General features: G+C 41.2%; 1 protein-coding gene across 29 annotated transcripts in view; it reads left to right on the top strand.

Moving 5' to 3' along the window:
- Positions 1-14,445: 14,445 nt before the first annotated feature.
- LOC111853435 (calcium/calmodulin-dependent protein kinase type II subunit gamma) overlaps positions 14,446-23,698 on the top strand; it is an 81,381-nt gene continuing 72,128 nt past the window's right edge. For 4 of the 29 annotated variants that reach the window (XM_023830289.2, XM_023830295.2, XM_023830290.2 and 1 more), the window contains exons 1-2: positions 14,448-14,689; positions 15,820-15,914. In XM_023830289.2, coding sequence (XP_023686057.1) covers positions 14,625-14,689; positions 15,820-15,914 — 160 coding nt within the window. In that variant the 5' untranslated portion in view covers positions 14,448-14,624. Of the gene's footprint in view, positions 14,690-15,819; positions 15,915-23,698 lie in introns of all 29 variants that reach the window. The other 25 variants (XM_023830291.2, XM_023830283.2, XM_023830281.2 and 22 more) reach the window with 15 other exon arrangements.

Below are 23,698 nucleotides of genomic sequence, written 5' to 3'. Positions count from 1 at the left end.
TGTCCAACTTATTTTTCACTGACAAATGCTCGGACTTTTTAAAATTTTTCCGACAAAAAATAGAAACCATCTACGTCAGCCTGGCCTCACTGCTAGCGCCCCACACCTCCTCTTCCTCTCTTTCCCAACCTCCTCTCACTTCCCAGCTGTTGTCCCAGTTCTCACCTGTCTCCCTTAGAGAACTCACTGAAATCATCTCCAGCGCCAAAACCACTACTTGCATCCTTGACCCCGTCCCGCCCAACCTTATCGAAGACTGCCTTCCAGCTATTGGTCCACTCATTTTATCTATCACTAACTCCTCCCTCAGTTCCACTTCTGTCCCCTGTTCACTTAAACTTGCCGCTGTCACATCAATCCTGACATCATGGCAAACTTCTGGCCCATTTCCAATCTCCCATTTTTGTCTAAAATCCTGGAGCGCGCTGTCGCAGCTCAAATAAAAACCCACCTAAACTTCAACTACCTGTTTGGAACATTTCAGTCAGGATTTTACTCTCATCACAGCACAGAAACGCCGCTTCTCAAAATCACTAACGACATTCTCCTCTCTTCTGACACCGGACATCTCAGCATTCTCATTCTTCTTGACCTCACTGCAGCCTTCGACACTGTTAACCACAACATCCTCCTCTCCCGCCTAGAATCGTCTCTCAATATCATTGGCCCAAAAATATTTTGAGGGATAGCCAGCATGGATTTAGGAGAGGTAGATCCTGTTTAACAAATCTGTTGGAGTTTTTTGAGGAAGCTACTCAGGAAGTTGATGATAAGAAGGCATATGATGTCATCTACTTAGATTTCCAAAAGGCTTTTGATGTTGTCCCCCACAAGAGGCTCTTACTTAAACTCAAAGCGACAGGTATTTTAGGAACTGTAGCGACCTGGATTGATAACTGGTTAACAAATAGGAAGCAGCGAGTAGTTATAAGAGGCACAATGTCACAGTGGGCCTGCGTTCATAGTGGGGTACCGCAGGGTTCAATTTTAGGACCACTATTGTTCCTAATTTACATAAATGATATAGACATCAATATATACAGTAAACTGGTGAAATTTGCAGATGACACCAAGGTGGGTGGTGTAGCAGATACTGAACTAGCGGCTCAGCAGCTACAGCGGGATCTTGATTTAATTAGTGACTGGGCCGATACCTGGCAGATGAAATTTAACATAGACAAATGTAAGGTACTCCATGTAGGGAGCAGAAATATAAAGTACAGGTATTTTATGGGACCTACTGAAATAAAGGTAGCTGATTATGAGAAAGACCTTGGTGTGTATGTTGATGCTTCCATGTCTCATTCTCGCCAGTGCGGGGAAGCAATAAAAAAGGCCAATAGGATGTTGGGGTATATCTCCAGGTGTGTGGAGTTTAAGTCAAGGGAGGTAATGCTAAGATTATACAATTCCTTGGTGAGACCTCACCTAGAATATTGTGTGCAGGTTTGGTCACCATATCTTAAAAAGGACATTGTGGCCTTAGAAAAGGTGCAGCGTAGGGCCACAAGAATGATTCCTGGTCTTAGAGGAATGTCATACGAGGAAAGGTTAGTTGAGCTAAATCTGTTCAGCCTCAAGCAAAGGAGACTGAGGGGGGACATGATCCAGGTCTATAAGATTCTAACAGGTTTAGATGCTGTTCAACCGAATAGTTACTTCAGCATTAGTTCAAATACAAGAACTCGTGGCCATAGGTGGAAATTAGCGGGAGAACATTTCAAACTGGATTTAAGGAAGCACTTCTTTACACAGCATGTAGTCAGAGTATGGAATAGTCTTCCTGATAACGTAGTGCAAGCTGAATCCTTGGGTTCCTTTAAATCAGAGTTAGATAAGATTTTAACAACTCTGAGCTATTAGTTAAGTTCTCCCCAAGTGAGCTCGATGGGCCGAATGGCCTCCTCTCGTTTGTATAGTTCTTATGTTCTTATGAATATGGTTCTAAGCTTTTTCAGTCCCCTCTGGTGCTAGCTGCTGGCCTGACATGGCAGCAAGTCCTGCGAGCCTGTGAGAAAATGGAAGTTGTCATCAATGCCCCATCTCCATTCCCTGTCCCCATGCAGGGTGAGTCTCAAATAAGGGTTTCAGCAGATACATTTTCCCTGATTCCAGTGACTTGCCCTCAAGTACCATTAAGTAATCGAATTTGTTGGCTGTTTGAGCCATTGGGACCAGATCAGTGTTAATTTTGACAGCAAATTTTTATTTAGTTTTAGTCATAGCCTTTTGGCTAAAATGTAATTTAGTTTCAGTCATAATTTAGCCATCTAAATTATTTTAGTTTTAGTCTAGTTTTAGTTAACTAAATATCATAAGATTACAGTCGACTAAAATTAAAAGTGTAAAGTGTAATGTTTAAAGTTTCCCTTTGATGTCAGAAAGTCATTATGTTCACCAAGATGAAATGAAACTAATGTTAAGGGATGGTATTAAGGTCTGACTGTGCAGTACACAAATACACAGATTTCTCTCTTATTTGAAACACAAACATATGTTTGTTTACCCGGAAACTGAGTACTGCAAAATCAGTAGTGCCATTAGTGCAAAAATAAAATCACTTCAAAGTGCATAGGCTATAATGCCACCAGGCCTGCTCTCTCTGAATATTAAAATAGAAATATTAAAAAAATATTTGTAGATTTAGTTTATTGGTGATTTCATGTTTGTTGAAGTTGCCGCTTTTTAACAACTGTATAAAGTAATGTTATTTGTTATATAGATCAACTCAGGTGAAACAAAAAATGTACGTTTTCAGGGTTGCCAAATCTCAAGCATCTGGCATGACACTCACGCTTTCAGACTCATGCAGGAAATCCTATGGCAAATCTATATTATACCATTATAAACCTAAAATTAGCTACGTCCAAATTATGTCATATATTTTAGTGTTCATGGATTTAATAATTGGTTGTCTATAATCCCACACTGGTAATAAAATTAAAGACTCGTTTTAATATAAATACATACTTATCACTTTAATCGCTGTTAGAGTAGGATTTGGACGGTCTTATTATTTCGAAAAGATATAAAACGTGATGTGTTTTTTTCATATTAGATTTATATTTGTCGGAGTAACAACGCAAACGGAGTGATAAGCCGTTTCAGGCGAAAACAGAGCATTTTACTTTTTATGTCAAATAAAACACGGGGTTGCCAACTTCGGCCAGCTGGCTGGAGTGAGATTTTCAGTTCGAGATGTCTGCACACATGTAACAGTTCTTACCTTTTAAATAATCTGCTTCTGTATTTAACCGTGTAAATACACTTATAAACAAGACTGTATTTGGGATTTACGGCTTAAATTAAGCATTTTATTTAAACATGCATTATTTTCACATTTTATTTATTTTCTATTTTGAAATGCAGCCCTACCTTTATTCAGTATATGTTGATACAATTAATACGCTACTTAACTATATATCACACTAAATAGTTAGACATTATTATCTTCCGGACCTTTGCTTCAAGAAATTTTCTCTAACTGATCCCTGCCTTATGCGAACTACATTAGTTCTGACTGGATCTCGTCTCTGGCAAAAATTTTCGTCTCATTTCTATTTGTTTACTTCAATACACTTCATCATAGTTTTAGGCGTTGCAAAATCATTTTTATTTAGTTATCGTCTCGTTTTAGTCTGAAAATAAAGGTCGTTGACGATAACTGACGAAAATTTTTCATCAACAAAATTAACATGACCAGATGAGGGAGCTCTACTTGATGGCCTATTAGTGTCACCATGTCTAGTAACAGCCAATGGAGGTGTTCTGTTTGCCCTTATTACTAACATAAGCACCATGGATGTCATGTTACATCCACACCAAGTAGTAGCTACAATGGAATGGGTAGAGGTGAAGAATCTTGAGGTTGTCCTGTCAGAGCCTCCAAACTCATGCCCACCATACCTGGCCTCAATTTAATCTCAGCTATCAGAAACAAAGATAACTACTACAAGTACCCTAGACCTGCCAGACTTCAAAGGTCTCTCTGAATCAGAGGCAGTAGAGGCTAGAGATCAGTCTCTGTTTTCCATGAGGGAGGGAGACTTGGGATCCACCAATTTAATTACACCCAAGATCCCTAAATAGATGATACACCAGTGAGGCAGCCCTATTGCAGACTTCTACCTTCTCAGTATGGAATCCAAGAACTTTTTGACTCCAAGGTAATTAGAGAGAGCAGTAGTCCATATTCCTCACCAATAGTGGTTGTCATGAAGAAAGATGGGACACTGAGACTATGTGTAGATTATTGCCAGTTGAATGCCAAAACACACAAGGACGCTTATCCACTTCCACTCATTGAGGAGTCTCTGGATGCTCTGGATGACTTAGCCAGTGTCTACGATCAGGTGGCTGTGATAGAAAAGTATAGGACTTGGCTTTTTTCACTCTGTTTGGCCTCTTCGAGTGAAATCAAATGCCATTTGGTTTGTGTAATGCTCCTTGCACATTCCAGCATTTAATGTAAAGATTGTTTGGAGATCAGAGAAGATAATCTGTTTTGCTTTGCTTTGATGATGTAATTGTCTTCTCATCTAAAGTGCAACAGCATCTTAACAGACTAAGAAGGTATTTTCCCAGATCCATGGCTAAGGACTAACGGTTAAACTCTCAAAATGCCATTTTTTTTCAGAAAAGAGCCAAATACCTTGGCCATGTTGTCAGTGAGGAAGGGGTGTCCACAGACCCAGATAAAGTGGTGGCTGTGCAAGATTGGCAATGTCCCAAGCATCTGGCTGAGTTGAAATCCTTCCTGGGATTCGCAAGTTACTACAGGAGGTTTTTGAAGAGATTTGCAAATATGGTGGCTCCACTGAACCATCTGGCAGCCCAAGTGAGTGGCTGAAAGAAGTAGGGAAAAACCCCTAAGACACCACTGCATTCTCTATGGACAGAAGAGTGTGAATCAGTCTTTTAGTCTCTGAAGGAAGCATTGATAAACTCACCTGTCATAACATATGCTGACTTTCAGAAGCCATTTGTCCTGGAACTACAGCTCTTTTAAGTTAGAGTTCCTCGCCCTTAAGTGGCCTGTGACTGAAAAGTTTAGAGAATACCTATTGGGACACTTGTTTGTGGTTTATACTGACAACAACCCTTTGAGTCACATACAGACTGCTAAGCTGGGTGCTGTTGAACAATGCTGGGCTTCTCAACTGGCTGCCTTTGACTTCACCATGAAGTACCGTCCAGGAAGGAGCAATGGCAAAGCCAACGCCCTCTCTAGGCAGTACCTGGATGAAATAGAGGCAGCAAGAGAGGTACCACAGGATGTCATGAGCGGCATTGTTTGCAGACCACAGCCCGTCATCACTCTGCGATGCGAGGAGAGGGTCAAGTTGTCTGCACCTTGGAAAAAAGGTATTAAGTCAGTGGGAAAAGCTGGTACAGCGAGACTGCGCTCTCTATCATACCAGCCACAACTCAGGGACCAAGACAGAAATTTTTCAGCTGCTTCTACCCTAGACTCTCCAGAAAGAAGTTTGCAACCTAAAGTGAAAGCTTTGCAACCTAAAGTGTGCTCTTACCTTGGCAGTATCCAGGCCTCTCAACCTCAACTTTTCAGTGATGGAACCAGCCAGTGATGGTAGGGAAAATGTATTCATTCTTACTGAAATTTTTTGTAAGTATACCAGGCTATCACAACCTGAGACCAGCGGGCCAGTACAGTAGCTAAAGCCTTGGTGCAGCACTGGTTTTACCTCTTTGGTGTGCCCTCCCAGATTCACTCTGTCTAAGGAAACTCTTACTATACTCATCTTGGAGCTCTGCAAAGTATATGGAATTCAGAAGAGAAGCACAACACCACACCATGATCGCTATGCATTGTAATGTCGAATGTAGTGTTTAATGTTTGTTGTATATAGCGTGTGTATGTGTGTGTGTGTGTGGCCACCAGGCATATTAGGAGAAAGCAGGGTGATGGACACGGTGGGCAGCGTGAGTGTGGTGTGTGAGACTGGTACAGGCATAATAAAGCCACTTTGTGGTAGAACCCAGAACTGTTCCAGTGTTATTTCTGGGCAACCTGCTTTTACAATATACAGATGCTCCGCTACTTATGAACTTTCACCTTATGAACTTTCAGACATATGAACGAAGAGGACTGTACAGTAAGTCCAACTTGTGTTAGTTGGGCTCCTGTTTCCTGTTCGCAACATAAAATTTAGTTCTACACACCAATTCCGCCTAATACGAATTCTGGCCACTACTCCCGCCGCGCAGCAGTGTAGCGTGCCTATTACCAGCATCCCAGTTCTTTGTACTTGCGTATCGGTAAGACGTGCTCTCTTGAGATCAAAGTTTACTTAATTTTTATTGCGAAATATTCTGTGCATCGATTATCCATTTTTGTTTTATGTATCACTGGTATTGTGATTTAGGATAAGAAAACATGTATTAACTTTATATCATACTTATTTATGCATGTGGATTTGAGAACCCTTAAAATGATGTTGAATATCGACTTACAAACATTTTAAGTTACGAACGGCTGTTCGGAACGTAACTCGTTTGTAAGTAGAGGAGCATCTTTAATACTTACTTTGTCATCTTGGTCCAATTCATTGCACATAAGAGAAGCCACACAGAATAATAAGCAAACAGGAAAGAATTAGATTTTGTTATGGTGTTTGTGGTTATAAGTTAATGGCACTTTTATTTTGAAATATCACTTTGCCAACGCTGCAAAATGCTGCCTGCACATTGATTTACATGGCTGTTTGTAGAGGTAAAAGTATAATGTCTGTAGGTATGAAATATTAATGTGTGAATTTTTGCCGTCTTTAGGCATCCAAAGGCATGAAACAATGCCATATTTAAGACGTTTTGACCCTAATGGCCTTCCAAATTAATGTGTATTCTACACGTTAAAATTCACGTGTTTTTGAGCCATTCGGCCACTTGTCCAGTTTGAACGAGTGAGTGTCATCGGCTGCTGAAAACTAGGGTTAAACCAGTTGTGTAGGCATAGGTGTTACCTACCACTATTTCACATGCTAGGCATTCTCTTATTTTTTGTCCTTTTCTTCCTTTTTGGTGGAACCTATGAAAGTAAATCTTTGGATTGCAGTTTTGTTACTTTATTATTATTATTATTATTATTATTATGACATTCTCATTAATATATAATTGCCTCATTTTACTCCACTACTGCCTTTTTGGTAAACAAACACATTAGTGAATGTTCTAGCTTCAAATCAAATAAAACCTTCATCAGGATTTAGTTTTCTATCATTAAAAACTTTAGAATTATACCTGTACAAATACTGTTTAAATACTTCGCATATAGCACTGATGTAGTCCACTTACAATGTTCATTTTGGGCTTTTTATTACATGACAACATAGACACATTATACACAAATTAAAACTATGGTAATAAAAAAAAAATGTAACTTTACTTTGATAAGCCTACTTTAATGTGGTAACACGTATGCTTCTGGCTAGCTACCCGAGGCCAATGCTGCGTGCACAGAAAACATGACGGGAAAAAGAATCTCTCTCAATGACAAATGTAGACTTATCAAAGCGTATGATAAACTTCCAAAAACTAACCAATGAGATGCAGCAGCAAAACAAGAAAACGCTATCTTTTATGTACAGTACTATATTATATTATAGCATGGGGCACCAAGTGTCAAGCGCTCACTTGCTTGTAAAAAATGCATCCTGTGCCACAAAATGCATTATTTAATGACAAAATCATGTAATTCCTTGCTGCATTCCGTCCACAAAAGCAAGAAGACTTCACTTTTTTGTGCACAGAAATCAAAAGGAATGTTTCATTTTGTGCACAGAATTGATATCAGCACTTTGCATTTTCATTTCATTTCAGGCTATCAACGTGTCTGATCTTTACTATTGGGGACAGTGTTATTCAGGGGAAAATGGCATGGTAACATAGCCTACAACTGGAGAGAATCAGCACTGAGATCTTTCATAGGCTTGGCTTGAAAATATAAAAAATGTAATGAAAAAATAGACACTAATGAGTACATACAACAGTAAAAGTATTTTTTTTACATTTAAATGCAAGTTAAACACAATTACACATGTCTGCAAAATCAATGCCGGTGCTCCACCTTCTTGTAATTGCAAGCCAAAGATGAACGGCATTTCGTGGTGCCTTTCATGACTCAGCAAAGGACGAAATGCATTTTGTGGTGCCTTTCGTCGGGTTGGGTGCGATGTGAGCTGGGCAGTGGCCAAAGGCGGTGACCTTGGCGGTCCGATCCTCGGCTGCAGAAGTTAGCTCTAGGGACATGGAATTTCACCTCTCTGATGGGGAAGGAACCTGAGCTGGTGCGCTAGGTTGTGAAGTTCCGGCTAGATATAGTCGGGCTCACCTCGACGCACAGCTTTGGCTCTGGAACCAGTCACCCCTTTTCCACTCTGGAGTTGCTCACGGGGAGAGGCGCTGAGCAGGGGTGGGCATACTTATTGCCCCCTGGCTGGGCGCCTGTTCATTGGGGTTTACTACGGTGGACGAGAGGGTAGCCTCCCTTCACCTTCGGATGGGGGGACGGGTCCTGACTGTTGTTTGTGCTTATGCGCCAAGCGGCAGTTCAGAATACCCACCCTTTTTGGAGTCCTTGGAAGGGGTGTTGGAGAGCATTCCTCCTGGGGACTTTTTTGTTCTACTGGGGGACTTCAATGCTCACGTGGGCAATGACAGTGAGACCTGGAGTGACATGATTGGGAGGAACGGCCCCCACGATCTGAACCCGAGCGGTGCTTTGTTGTTGGACTTCTGTGCTCATCAGAATGTCCATAAGGGTGTCCATATGTGCACATGGCACCAGGACACCCTAGGCTGCAGTTCGATGATCGACTTTGTAGTCATGTCATCGAACTTGCGGCCGCATGTCTTGGACACTCGGGTGAAGAGAGGGGCAGAGCTGTCAACTGATCACTACCTGGTGGTGGGTTGGTTCCGCTGGTGGGGGAGGAAGCCAGACTGGCCTGGCAGGCCCAAGCATATAGTGAGGGTCTGCTGGGAACGTCTGGCGGAATCCCCAGTCAGGAGGAGTTTCAACTCCTGCCTCCGGCAGAACTTCTCCCATGTCCCGGGGGAGGCGGGGGACATTGAGTCCGAATGGGCAATGTTCCGTGCTTCCATTCTGGAGGCGGCTGACCGGAGCTGTGGCCGTAAGGTGGTCGGTGCCTGTAGCGGCGGCAATCCCCGAACCCGCTGGTAAACACCAGTAGTGAGGGATGCCGTCAAGCTGGAGAAGGGGTCCTATGGGGCCTTTTTAGCCTGTGGGACTCCAGAGGCAGCTGACAACTACCGGCAGGCCAAGCGGGATGCAGCTTCGGCGGTCGCTGAGGCAAAAACTCGGGTGTGGGAGGAGTTTGGTGAGGCCATGGAAAACGACTTCATGGAAAACGACTTTAAGAAGGGGGACCGGAGTGTGTGCTCCAACTATAGGGGGATCACACTCCTCAGCCTCCCTGGTAAGGTCTATTCGGGGGTTCTGGAGAGGAGGGTCCGCCAGATTGTCGAACCTCGGATTCAGGAGGAGCAGTGTGGTTTTCGCCCTGGCTGTGGAACAGTGGACCAGCTCTATACTCTCCGCAGGGTTTTGGAGGGTTCATGGGAGTTTGCCCAACCAGTCTACATGTGTTTTGTGGACTTGGAGAAGGCATTCGACCGTGTCCCTCGGGGAGTCCTGTGGGGGGTGCTCCGGGAGTATGGGATGCCGGGCTTCCTTTAAAGGGCTGTTCGGTCCCTGTATGACCAGTGCCAGAGCCTGGTCCGCATGGGCAGCAATAAGTCGGACTCGTTTCCAGTGAGGGTTTTTATGGAAAGAATTTCTAGGCGCAGCCAGGGTGTTGAGGGTGTCTGGTTTGGTGACCTCAGGATTAGGTCTCTGCTTTTTGCAGATGATGTGGTTCTGTTGCCCTCATTAGACCATGACCTTCGGCTCTCACTGGAGCAGTTCGCAGCTGAGTGTGAAGCGGCTTGGATGAGAATCAGCACCTCCAAATCCGAGACCATGGTCCTCAGCTGGAAAAGGGTAGAATGCTCTCTCCGGGTCAGGGATGGGGTCCTCCCCCAAGTGGAGTTTAAGTATCTCGGGGTCTTGTTCACGAGTGAGGGGACGATGGAGCGGGAGATCGACAGGCGGATCGGTGCGGCGTCCACAGTGATGCGGGCGTTGCATTGATCTGTCATGGTGAAGAAAGAGCTGAGTGAAAAGGCAAAGCTCTCGATTTACCAGTCGATCTACGTTCCTACCCTCACCTATGGTCACAAGCTGTGGGTAGTGACCGAAAGAACGAGATCACAAGTGCAAGTGGGGTGGCTGGGCTCTCCCTTAGAGACAGTGGAGGAGCTCGGTCATTCGGGAGAGACTCAGAGTAGAGCCGCTACTCCTCCGCATCTGATTAGGATGCCTCCTGGACACCTCCCTGGTGAGGTGTTCCAGGCATGTCCCACTGGGAGGAGGCCCCGGGGAAGACCTAGGACACGCTGGAGAGACTATGTCTCTCAGCTGGCCTGAGAACGCCTCGGGATTCCCCCAGAGGAGCTGGATGAAGTGGCCGGGGAGAGGGAAGTCTGGGTTTCCCTGCTGAGACTGCTGCCCCCGCGACCCGACCTCGGATTAAGCGGGAGATAATGGATGGATGGATGGGTGCCTCTCGTGACTCAACAAAAGACTAAATGCATTTTGTGATTCCACAAAATCAATTTTGTCTACAAAATAACTGTATCATTCATGAAATGGAAAATGCATTTTGTCCACGAAATGACTTTCTTAAATTCACAGAATCAATTTTGTCCAAAAAATGTTCTTCTGTCCAGGCAATGCAAAGTGCTGATAAAAGGGTGGTGTCGGAAAGAAGGGTTTAGGTTTATGGGGCATTGGAAGACCTTCTGGAACAGGTAGGACCTGTTCAACCCGGACGGGTTGCATCTGAACCAGAGGGGAACCAGCGTATTGGGGAGGCATATGTGCAGAGTAGTTGAGGAATGTTTAAACTAGGGACTTTGGGGCACGGAGATGAGTTAAGAATATAGGTGGGGGGAGATAGAAAGCCACAATTAATATTAAAAATGGGGACTGTAAAAGACCTACCCTTTGCGAATATAATATGGATGGTTACACATTGTTCCATAGTGATCAGATAGGCAAGGAGGGAGGTGGTGTTGCAGTATACGTAAAAGAAACTTGCAGGCAAGGGATCTCACTGATAACAATAAAAGTACAGAAGCTGTATGGGTAAAACTAGATGCTAAAAACTCAAATGGTGTTTGTTTTAGAGCACCTAATATAGCTGCAGAGGAAAGCAGAATGTTATATGACAATATCAGGATTATGAGTAATAAAAATGATGTGGTGGTTATGGGTGATTTTAATTTACCTTGGATACAGTGGGACTTCTGTAAATGAACTTGAGATGGTGGAATTAGTACAGGAATGTTTTGTTACTCAGTTTGGTAATACCCCTACCAGGGGAGCAGCCCTTCTTGATCTTGTTTTCTGATGACAGGATAGGATTGGAAAATTAGAGGTTTTAGAATCACTGGATGGTAGTGATCTTATATAACATGGTTAAGTTTGAGGTTAATTTTAGTGCAAAGTCCAAAACTAAAATATACAGTGTTAGGAATGCTAACTTCTAAAACTAGAAACTAGAAACTGTAAACTGGATGGAGTTAAATAGCAAAACTGAAGAGGCATGGGCAAGAGGACTTCATACCTGTTTCCAGTGAAGATAAATCTTACTCCTGAAATTAAGAATAAAGTGAGAAGGAAAAGGGCTCTGTTCCACAAATGGAAAATAACTAATGATTTCAAAATAAAGCAGGAGTATCTAAGTGTACATAACATTACATTCACTAAGAGGAACGTAGAAAGGAAGATTGCAAAGGATGACATTAAAGATTTTGCTCCAAAAGAACTCTAAAAGCTGAAATCACTCATTTGCAGGATAGTAAGGGCCTTATAATTGAAAATGAAATTGATATAGTAAATGAGTTTAATGATTATTTTACACAGGTGTTCACAGTAGAGAACACAAGTAACCTACCACCATTTAGTACAAATACAGTCGTCTATGAGCAATATATGTATAACTGAAGCTGATGTGGTAGAAAGCCTAGCTAAGCTCAAAATAAATAAATTGCAGGGCCCTGATGGCATCTTACCTATAGTTTTAAAAGAGATGAGGGCAAAGTCAACCTTTAACTTTACTATTTCAGAAATCCTTACCTTCTGATTGGAAGCATGCTAATATAATGCCCATATTTAAAAAAGGCAATAGATGTAATCCAGCAAACTATAGGCCAATCAGTTTAACTTGCAAAACTGGAAAAGTAAAAGCTATAATCCAAGTAAAAATGGTAAATTACTTAGATTCAAATAACATTCTGAGGGATAGCCAATATGGATTTAGGAGAGGTAGATACAGTTTAACTAGTCTACTTGAGTTTTTTGAGGGAGCTACAAGAGAAATTGATCACAAAAAGGCCTATGATGTGATCTGCTTAGATTTCCAGAAGGCCTTTGATGTTGTCCCCCAGAAACGGCTCTTGCTTAAGCTCAAAGCTGCAGGGATTTTAGGAACTCTAGCAGCTTGGATCGAAAATTGGTTAACAGACAGGAAGCAGCGGGTCGTTATTAGAGGCACAATGTCACAGTAGACCTGCGTTCATAGTGGGGTACCGCAGGGTTCAATTTTAGGACCACTATTGTTCCTAATTTACATGAATGATATTGACACCAATATATACAGTAAACAGGTTAAATTTGCCAGTGACACCAAGGTGAATAATTACTATGTAATAACTGATTAAAATATTAAAAATTCAATAACAAAAAACCTATATTTCAAAATTGATCAATTTTTAAATATAGGTTTTTTGTTATTGAATTTTTAATAATTTAATCAGTTATTACATATTAGTTATTCATACGAGGATGGCATATTATTTGTTCAATCTATAGAGCTGGACAGTAACTTTAAAACAATATGAGGACCATTGCTGTGCAGCTTATATTAAGGTAAATATAGCCAGTCAAAGTCATAGTCCCCCCAAAAAAAGTTAAAATTTGTTCGCTTAAATCTCCCTCAATATTGATCCAAGATACGCCCAATTTCAGTTTCATGAGTTACTCATGTGACCAAAACAGCATGCCAAGTTTTGTTAAAATCTGTGACGATGAGGTCCGAAAGTGTGATGATTTGACATGGAATGACCCTATGTTCTTATATTAATTCTGTCCACAAAATGAAACATTCCTTTTCATTTCTGTGCACCAAAGAAAGTGAAGTCTTTGTGCTTTTGTGGATGTTAAGGCATTACTTGATTCATTAAATAATGCTTTTTTGGGTACAGGATGTATTTTGTACACAAAAATGAGCGCTTGACACTTGGCACCCCATATGTTTTGGCCGAAAATACACCCTATAGAAGGCAAGGCGGTGGCAGTGTTTGTGATTTTTTCAGCCATTTAGAGGACTTGGTCAGAGGTGTGGTGCTATTTTGGCTTTTATATGACTGCAGAAGGAAAACTAATTTAAGATGACCACATTGTCTGCAGAACATGCAGAAAGAAAATATCTACAAAGTCAAAGTCATACAAAAAATCTGAGAATAAAGTCATAATATTGGGCTACATGTTATTTTACAGAGGATATATTCTAATAGAGTTTTTTGAAATCACCCACCTTGCTGTTTTCATTACAGCTTGGTTGCATGCACCTGAGATGAGATGAAATTTGGTGGTGTTTGCCCAGGGGAGAGGCGGGGGTGGAGAAGCTTGACCAAGGTGCCACATGGGCTTCAACTGGCACTGTGTATAATACTAAAGCACAAGGAGAGGGCCACTACATTGTATGGCTTTTTATTCAGCAAAGTAAATGGTAATAAGGCAGAGAGCCACAGTATGGGAATGGAGGACAGCTGTTAATGGTCTCCTGCGAGTACAAATCCCACAAATTAAGATGTGGGTAATTAAAAGTATGGTATGGCAGTGTAATTATACTTGCAACAGCAAACAGACAAACAAATAAAAACACGTACTGTATAATTCAGAAATACGAATACAAGAAGTAGAGATATATGAAGCACGGATTGGGAAATAGAGATACATGAGGATAATTGATTAAAAAAACATAAGATATAGGGCTACACTGATACTAGGGATGATTACATTTAAACTTAATACAATATATGCATTATTTACATGCAAAAAAATAAGAATAAACTGATTATGGGGTGCCCAAAACTGCTGGAACGAAGTGAAGCAGCTCCCACAGACAATTTCGTGTACGCTCACAGGGTCGATACTGTGCCAATGCGCCACAACATCCACAGCTTCGTTTCCTTAAAATTTCGATTCTGCTTACTTTCTGACGACCGATCTGGGATCGGTTTGTCGTGCGTTTGCCCTCACATTCGCTTGCTCAGGGTGCGGAGCGTCCCACTGCACCTCTGCTATCTTGACACTAGGGACAAAATCTCGCGTTGCTGGCCATTTTTTATCTCCACCTCCACTAGCACCAGCACAGCACCACCCCTCCCCCTTCTTCTCTGTCTGAGCGCATGAGATCTTCTCCCGAAAACTGAGCGCAGTAGACGCCGGAAGGACAGGCGAAACTCCCCCGCAGAACATGGCTACGATCGTTACCTCGACCAGGTTCACCGACGAGTATCAGCTATACGAAGAGTTGGGAAAGTATGCGGCGACGGCACTTTTTAGCTCGCCGTGTTGTGTGCATGTGATTGCGTTAACGTCGACAGGAGCAGAGTGCTTTTGATGTCAGAAACAGGCAAGGCAGCGGAGCAAAGCGAGAAGCTGGCTGCGCACAGTCCAGTTCATACGGCGGTACATCTGTCCGGCATCCCAATTTTTATTTCTGTAATGATTCAGCTCCTAGCAGGGTGCATTCTTGTGTCCGATCACCTACTAGTAGTGGCACTGGGATCTCTGCATGTACACGTCGGTTGTACGCGTTTTAGTCGCGCAAAATATATTGTACCTATCCATATTCATGCAGCCAGAAGCGCTTCCTGATGAAGGCTCCCGCGAAACACCCTACCCGTTTAAAAACACGACGACTTTTTCTCTTTTAATCACTGTTATTTACGGAGAGAGCTTCGTCTTTTTCATCGCGATGAAAACTGTCTCACGTTATACACTCGGCGTAAAACGAATCGTTGCTTATTGAGTAACGTAATCATCGCTCACGTTATTAATAATCCTGCATTCCGATCTCTCTCTTTTTTATTTAACTTGGAAAATCCAGCGACGTTATTTTCATTGTTTTAATAAGACACCCGGTATTAATGAGGATGAATTTGTTCAGGATATGACTAGGAAGGGCTCATGTATGGACAGTAGATCCTATATATATATATATATATATTATATGTGGCGGAGTACACAATAATATTAGCAGACGCTTCCTGCTCTGTACCTTATTGTTTTTCCGTCACCGGTGCACCAGTCCTGATGTCTTCCTCATTCTCACTTTCATTCTCACTTATTCGACCCTGACAACACAAGCCCCCTCCCAACTCCCCTGTCTCCCACCAGCCTTACATGTGTTTGTTCTTTGTGGGATTTGAGATGGGTGTGAGAAGAAACTGTTAATCCGTTGTCATCTCGGATTAAACGTAGAATCGTTTCATTCTGTGTGGAAATGTTGTTAATTTGGCTGGGGAGGGGCGGGGGGTTCCTTATTTCGTGTATATTCCTTCAGATACTGATAACTATTTATTTTTTAAAATATACACGTTTTCTATCATCTTCATTTTGTGACAAACGCGAGACGTGGAAATGTGTTTTTTGTCGATCTTTTTCAGGGGCGCCTTCTCCGTAGTGCGCCGATGTGTAAAGAAGTCCACCGGGCAGGAGTACGCCGCCAAAATTATCAACACCAAGAAACTTTCGGCCAGAGGTAAGGCGACGCAGAACGACGTGAAAAGTCTGACAGCACCGGGCAGGCATGCCAAAACGCAATTCAATGCTCTTGTTTGCTTGGCGGATTACAAGAAAATGTTGTAATGCTGTTTATTTGTACGTGTTTAATTGGTGACAGGACTGCTATTATCATTGATAAAGGCAGGTTGTTTTTTTACCACTGCAATTCCAGCCAGCACTAGACAGCATATGATTTTTAATACCGTCATACCATCTAGTCCTAACATCGTGGTATATTGTATTTTGACAGTATTTTAAAAAGCAACAATATTCCGGCATTTTCCGATAAAATTTACCAAGTTGGGTGGCGGTATTTTCGAACGAAAAATATGTGGGTACACAGCATTACAATAATACCGTGCAAGCCTAGGCAGAACTCCCACTCCTCCGGGTTGTCCCTCACCTAACTCCATGAAGTCAATATACCTAAGGTGACATGTCTGGAATATTGCAGTTAAGTGCTTCTGTTTTGCTTTGGGATGAAAAATGATTAAGGTATTTATAGTCTCTGTACATGGGAGCATGTCTCAGTGTGTACAAAATGCTGTGCTTCTGCATGCTGAAGCCTGGCCCTGAGCCACCCGGTGCTGCCAGTGTAAACCTGGCAGTAGGGGAATGCACCAGGACCAGCGACAAACAGGAGATCCTCTACTTATTCAGCTTGTATCATATGCTGTCTCCTGGATTTAATGAAACGATCTAAAACTATTTGGATATTCCTATGGGTATCAGCACTGATGCAAACCTATTGGACAGGTCGGGGATCGGCCATATGTGACTGTTTCACGTTCGATACTTATTTAGTTTTCAGCAGTCTGGAAAAAGGTAGCTTCTATTTCTTGTTAAGCCAATTTATACAATCAATCACAGGACAGCTATTTCCCATTTTAGATGTGTTTTTTGCAACACTGAAACTGAATACTAATGCTGCCACTCACATTTTTTTTGCCACTCATTGGGTGTCACCACAGTGACTTCACCCTGCATGTGTATACCATATGCAGTAGGAGGAGTGTAGGAACATTAGATCAGATGGTGATGCTCTGGAAGTATTTTACGCTTTTAACTACTAGCACAGCGATTTGCAGACTTTAAAAACAAAGTTTTCAGAGGTGGAAGTAGCGTTTCTTGGAAAATTCTACTAAATGAAGCGCACACAAGTGTGTGAGATAATGCAAGTAATATGAAAAAAGCAATGGATGACTTTGGAGTTTGCTAGCTTGGGCTGTTTTGCGCACTCGCTACAGCTTGTGATACATAACAGGCTGCTATTGCAATTAAATGTAGGTAACATGGCTAGTGGGAGAAAAATTTGGGGGCATTTTAAGCGTTCGCCACTTCTGTATACTCTCTTGGAAGATATTCAGATTGAACTGTAAATGCCTCAAAAATGCTTAAAACAAGATGTTCAAATGAGGGAACAGTACATTATGTGTGTTTCTAGTAGCCTCGATAAAGATTTTTTGGCACACATTTTTTTTCACTTGTATTTACTAGTTTAAAAAGTTTTAATAATATATAAAGTGTTTATATATTCTCTGTATATATTATATTAAAAGATTAAAGATACAAGATTCTGATACAAGAGCTCTTGTATCAGAATCGGTATCAGCAGTTGTGTACCAGAATCGAATTGTAACTGAAAAAATGTGGATCAGCCTATCCCTAATTGGGGCTCCGTTAAATGTAAGGATGAAATAAACATGAGGAGGTACTGTTTTTGAACTTCAAAAGGGTATTTCTGATGAAGCTTGCTGAGCTTCTCTCTTATGAATAGGCTAATAATTAAGAGCTAGCTTTCTGGACCCTGTCTGGTGGAGTCCCATTACCCCATCCACTTAAACATTCACCTACATCGGTGGCTGCCTGCAGAATGCCCCATGCCCCACCCTGCTGGAGTTACCTGAGGGAGTGGGAAAGGGGGGGGGGGTGCAGTGGATGCCATTAAGGGTCAGTGTCAGATGGTCTAATTGCATGCGGCAGCATGGAATACGTGAAGCAAGGCCCTCAAAAGCAAAAGGATCTGTTTATGGAAAGCAGACACTGCTGCGCCTTTTCTGTTCGGCTTGAGCTGGGGATTTTATCTGCCATGATTTGGTGTGACGCAAGCGTAGAGATTAATTAGGCTTTCTTCTTTTGATGCCGTTTCCATTAGGAGGACATTTGGCTTATTAGCAAACATGCTAATGCACTGACTTGCATGTTTAGCTCTGTGCCTGTGTGAGGCCATGCAATTATGGAGGAATTTCAGACTGTAGCACTGCCAAGTGTAGCGTGTTGTTTAATGGTGTTGCTGGGGATGGGGGGGGGGGGGGGGTCTAAATCCCAACAAGAACTTGCCACTTTACATTCTGTATCTTCTTGTGCTGTGGCACACTTCAGTGAGTAATTGTCAGTTACTTTCAGGTAGTGGTGGGTGATATATCCATGGTAAGCATTGCAGATTTATGGTGACAGTTGTGTTACAATGGTGCATTGACATTTACTTTTATTTAGCACTTATAATTATTTAGCACACCTTTGGCCAATGCAGCCTTCAGGTGAGGCAAACATCACAATGCAGACATAGATGCAGATAAGGAGTCAACTAGGCATAAGTACGGTTAAGCTGAGCTTCCAGTGAATTCCCTTTTACAAGCGCACTACTTAACACTATAATTATGAATACAGAATAAGCCGGTATGCACCTGTCACATGATGTCTGCATGTTCAGAGGCTGCAACAGTAGTACAACAAGAACAGATCAATGTAAAACAAAGCAATTTTAGCCTGCTTATCTCAGTGCTGTCTGTACTGTATATCTTACTACTTTGTCAATCATCTGTTTCAGTGGATGCCAACTTAGGAACTTGATCTTGAACTAAAAAAATCTATTTGAGATTTTATAACCATTAGGTAATCTAGTAAAATATATATATACACACATGCCATCGGACCATTAAAGATATTGCACTCATGTCACACAGTAAAAACACGACTGGCTTTGCTGTTGAATAAACAGAGTGCAGTCTGACTTATGAGGAAGAATTGGTTCCAAAAAAGGTTCTGCTTTGACTGTGGAAATGGTTTGGATTTGCAAAATCGGACGTGAACCCACTGTACTATAATTTGTAAACTTTGCAAAGATACCGTTCGTACAAGTGGCACCACAAGCAATTTTATTTAAATTTTATTATTGGTGTTGTCACTATTTATTATATTAATAATCAAATAATCTATTGATTAATTTGACTACCGTAAATCCGACAAATAATCCAACTAATCATGAAGTCCAATTCTAGCCCGGTTAATTGCCATTGTTAGCAATATCAATTGATAACACATTACGTGCGGTGCTTTACATATAAAACTCCGTAGCAACACATCCACAGATAACTTGGACGGTATAGCGTGTGCGACCAATTTAATGAGCCACAAATGAGAAGTAGTGCTTAAACAGTATAAAACTACAACTTTCCCTTCTGTTGATAAAGGGCGCAGCCATCTTGGATTCTGAACTCGGCATCCTCTGTGCTGCTCCGAGATATTTCTTGGATCTCCGAGAAACGGGAGCGCATGTCGTCACTTCCGGCTTCAAAACTCCGGAATCCGACTCTGAATACAAGTTCCGAGGGCAAATGGAACGCACTAAAACTGCCCGAAATGGTTTGACAGAGACATTTCAGGGATTTTGAATCATTCTGCGCTGCAGATGGGTTAATTGCATTAAAAATTTTAATCAGATTAATCATGATGATGATTAATCTGCATTAACCCGTTCATTTTGACAGCCCTAATTTAAATCTAACCTCAGGAGTAAAACAACACATAACAGATTTCACCGTGTCATTATTTTTTTTTATAAAAATTAAGCCAAAATGGAGAAGCCATGTGTGAAAAACTAATTACACCCCATGATTCAATAGCTTGTAGAACCACCTTTAATGGCATTAACTTGATTGCTTCATTTTCTGTATGTCTCTCACATCGTTGTGGAGGAATTTTGGCCTACTCCTCTTTACAATGTGGCTTCAGTTCATTGAGGTTTGTGGGCATCAGTTTATGCACAGCTCTCTTATGGTCCTGCCAAAGTGTTTCATTCTGGCTGAACTCTAGACTTTGACTGGGCCATTGCAACACCTTGATTCTTTTCTTTTTCAGCCATTCTGTTGTAGATTTGCTGGTGTACTTGGGATCATTGTCCTGTTGCGTGAACCAGTTTCAGCCAAGCATTAGCTGTAGGACAGATGGCCTCACATTTGACTCTGAATACAGAGGAGTTGGTCGATTCAATGACTATTTATGTGTAATGTATGTCTAATTTATGTATATTATGTGTATTATGTATATTGTGCATATCCCTTTCTCTCCCCCTTCCCTGTCCCCCTGTGTTTCACATATTTGCATGTTGTGGTGTATCCGTGACTCTCTTCATTTACACATGTCCCTGCACATTGTGTTAAGGACAGTAAAAATGAATGAATTGAATTGAATTTAAATTAATTGAATTGACTACAAGGTGACCAGGTCCCATAGCTGCAAAACAAGCCCATATCATCACCCCTCCACCACCGTGCTTGGCAGTTGGTTTGAGGTGTTTGTGCTGGTATGCCGTTTGATTTTCAGCAAACATGGCACTGTGCATTATGGCCAGACATCTCCACTTTTGTTTAGTCTGTCCAAAGGACATTGTTCCAGAAGTCATATAGCTTGTTTAGATGGAGCTTTGCAAACCAAAGTTCTTTTTAGAGAGAAGAAGCTTTCTCCTGGTAACCCTTCCAAACAAGCCGTACTTGTTCAGTCTTTTTCTAATTGTACTGTCATAAACGTTAGCATTTAACATGCTAACTGAGGCCTGTAGAGTCTGTGATGTAGTTCTTTAGTTTTTTTGCAACTTCTCTGAGCATTACACGGTCTGACTTTGAGGTGAATTTGTTGGGATGTCTGGTAACTGTCTTACAAGATTATTCACAAGTGAAAAACATTCTCACTGTAGAATGCTCGACTTCAAATTGTTTGGAAGTGGCCTTATAACCCTTCCCAGATTGATGGGCAGCAACAGTTGCTTCTTTAAGATCATCGCTGATTACTCCAGACCAGCAAACTGCCAAAACTACTGCTTTTATAGTGGTGGTCAGACTTGCTGATGGTCACTTAATTAAGAGTATTTGATTACCAGCACCTGGCTGCTACTTATCCTTTTAAATCCTATGGAAGCGGTAAGGGCGTGCTTAGTTTTTTCACACACTGCTTTTGCATTTTGGCGTAGTTTTTGTCAAACAAACAAAGACACGGTATAATACGGCATGTGTTGTTCATCTGAGGTTATATTTATGTAATTCTAAGACCTGCTAAGGACCAGGGGCCGGTTGCACAAAACTCCTTAAGTTAAGATTTTCCTTAAAGTCCGAGTTAAGGTCTCCTTAAAATAAAGTCGGTTGCACAAAACGCCCTTAAGTCTCCCCCTTAAGGTTTCCTTAATTTTTTCTCTTAAGTATTTAAGTTTTTCTCCTTATCTTGGTCTTATATTTATGGAATCCCTTAACGGTTGCACAAAACACCTTAGCAACCAAACTAAGGAAAAAAAATTAAGGTACCTCTAACCTTACCGTAACTGCGAGATGGCGGAGTTTATGCTAATAGATAACGAAAATGAACGCATCTTCAGGCAATTTATATAACTTAAGTTGCATGTTTTTGGACTGTGGGAAGAAACTTTGTAAACCCATGCAAACACAGGGTGAACATATGAACTCCACACACACAAAGCAACGGTGTGCCGTAAAAGTGCTACCCACTACGCCACCATGCCTCTCTCACTACTAGGCCTTAATATCTACGTTGCATGTTATGCACATACAATTGTCACTTTGCAAGAACTGCGATAGTCAGCTGGGTTGAGACCATCAATAAATTTTGCTAAAATAATCATAAGAAACAAACCCTAGCCAGCTCTGCAATTTTACTGATGGTTCCTTTTCAACAGTATCTAGTACAGTGATTACTCAACCTGGGGGTCGCAACTGAAATTGGCCACCCAAATGGCAAGTTCTGAAGTGTAACCATTTTAAAACTAGTAAGTCCCTGTGCTGATCCATAATCAGATTTCCTAGCCCCAATCCTAGAATTAACCTATATAAACGGGTCTTGGGTCTGCAACTGCTTAGCACAAACTTAGTAAACACTCAACCAAACCAAGAAGCCAAACCACAGATGCTTAATTTAAAATTCACTGGCACATCCAATCAGATTTGTGCGATAGACGTTGATAGGCGTAAATTGCAGAGTGCACTGCTTGCTTGATCATAGCATTAATTTTAAACTATACTTGATATAGGTTCACGACTGAGCTGACATGGTAAAAATTGGGTCGTGATGCAGAAAGGTTGAGAACCTCTGATCTAGTAGATTTTTTTTTAAAAAACTTGCTCTAATTTTTACCACTCTATCTACATGAGCAATATGTGCCAATCGTAATCATTTTCATCACTGCTTTTTGAGTGTGGCATATTTGTGAGAAATTTTCACAAAATTGAAGTACAACTGGTCACCAAAGGACATACATTTTTCCTTTTATTTTTTGCAAATGTTCTGGATTCCATAGAGACGGTACTGATCAAAAGCAAGTGATTAGTCAACACCGATTTGTGACTGTTGACACAACTCATGCAACACCAACTTATTTGATAGACTGTTGGTAGATAAGTTCTATTTGTGTAGTTTATTTTGGGTACATTTTCAGTTCTTTTTTTTTTCTTTTTTTTAAATGAATATTAATCACAAAATTTCAAGTGTTGTGATGTGAACCTTTACCAATGCTCAGCCCTACTCAATACACACAATAGGTTCACAAAAAAATTTGTACGCTACACGATATTCATATAATATGTATTATGTAAGATGTGGCTAAACAACAGAATGAGCCTTAATTTTAGTGGCGATCATCATGAGATTCAGGAATTGTAGTAAGTCAAGCAACATGACTTAAAACAAAGTAATGAAAAGACAGGATAGACCACACCAGTACGCTGAAGGGCACATAGCATTATTGGGTGAGCCCCTCAAACATGAAAGTTTTCTTTTACTTTTAAGGTGAAGTGCGCAACTGGTGCTTCGCTCTTTATTTGGACCCTCATCCGCTATCTGCTGTCCTTTCTGCCATATTGCTGAGTAATCCAGAAGGCAAATTTTAATCAATGCTTTAAAAAAAAGTAATCAACTTTAATAAATTATGTAATTTGTTTGTATTTATTGAAACTAAGTTCAGAAGTGCACAGTTACTGACCAAAGTCATAAATTTGCATTTGAAACTTTAGTGTTAAAAAATAAATAAAAGGCACTTTTGCTATAACGAGTCAGTTTATTGTATTTGTTCAATATTTTACATACCTTAGTAATTAACTTTAGCATTCATTATGTTTCAGTTAGTGTTTCTTGCAAGGATAGAATTGTTGCATAATGGTCAATTAACATTACCACGTACTTTCCCATTTTGTTGGCTTATTAACGAACCAAATTACAATCTGTATTGTGGATCGTGATTCTACACAAAAATATCACAATATGCTGGCCATATGACCTCTACCTTCTGGACAGGAAGGCTTCTCATGGAAGGTAACGTCTGAATCTGTCCCAAAATATCAGCTTGCTGGCAGCAAGGCAGCCTCACAACTGCTGTCTGACTGTCTGTCTGTTTTGGTTTCCTTCCTCTGTTGCCTTCTGACATCATTTCTTTCCTGTTTTCCTGTTCCATGAACCATTTTGGATAAATCACATAGTAAC

The sequence above is a fragment of the Paramormyrops kingsleyae genome, chromosome 3 (assembly GCF_048594095.1).
Source record: "Paramormyrops kingsleyae isolate MSU_618 chromosome 3, PKINGS_0.4, whole genome shotgun sequence".
Classification (NCBI taxonomy): domain Eukaryota; kingdom Metazoa; phylum Chordata; class Actinopteri; order Osteoglossiformes; family Mormyridae; genus Paramormyrops; species Paramormyrops kingsleyae.
This window is presented reverse-complemented; position numbering and strand designations above follow the sequence as displayed.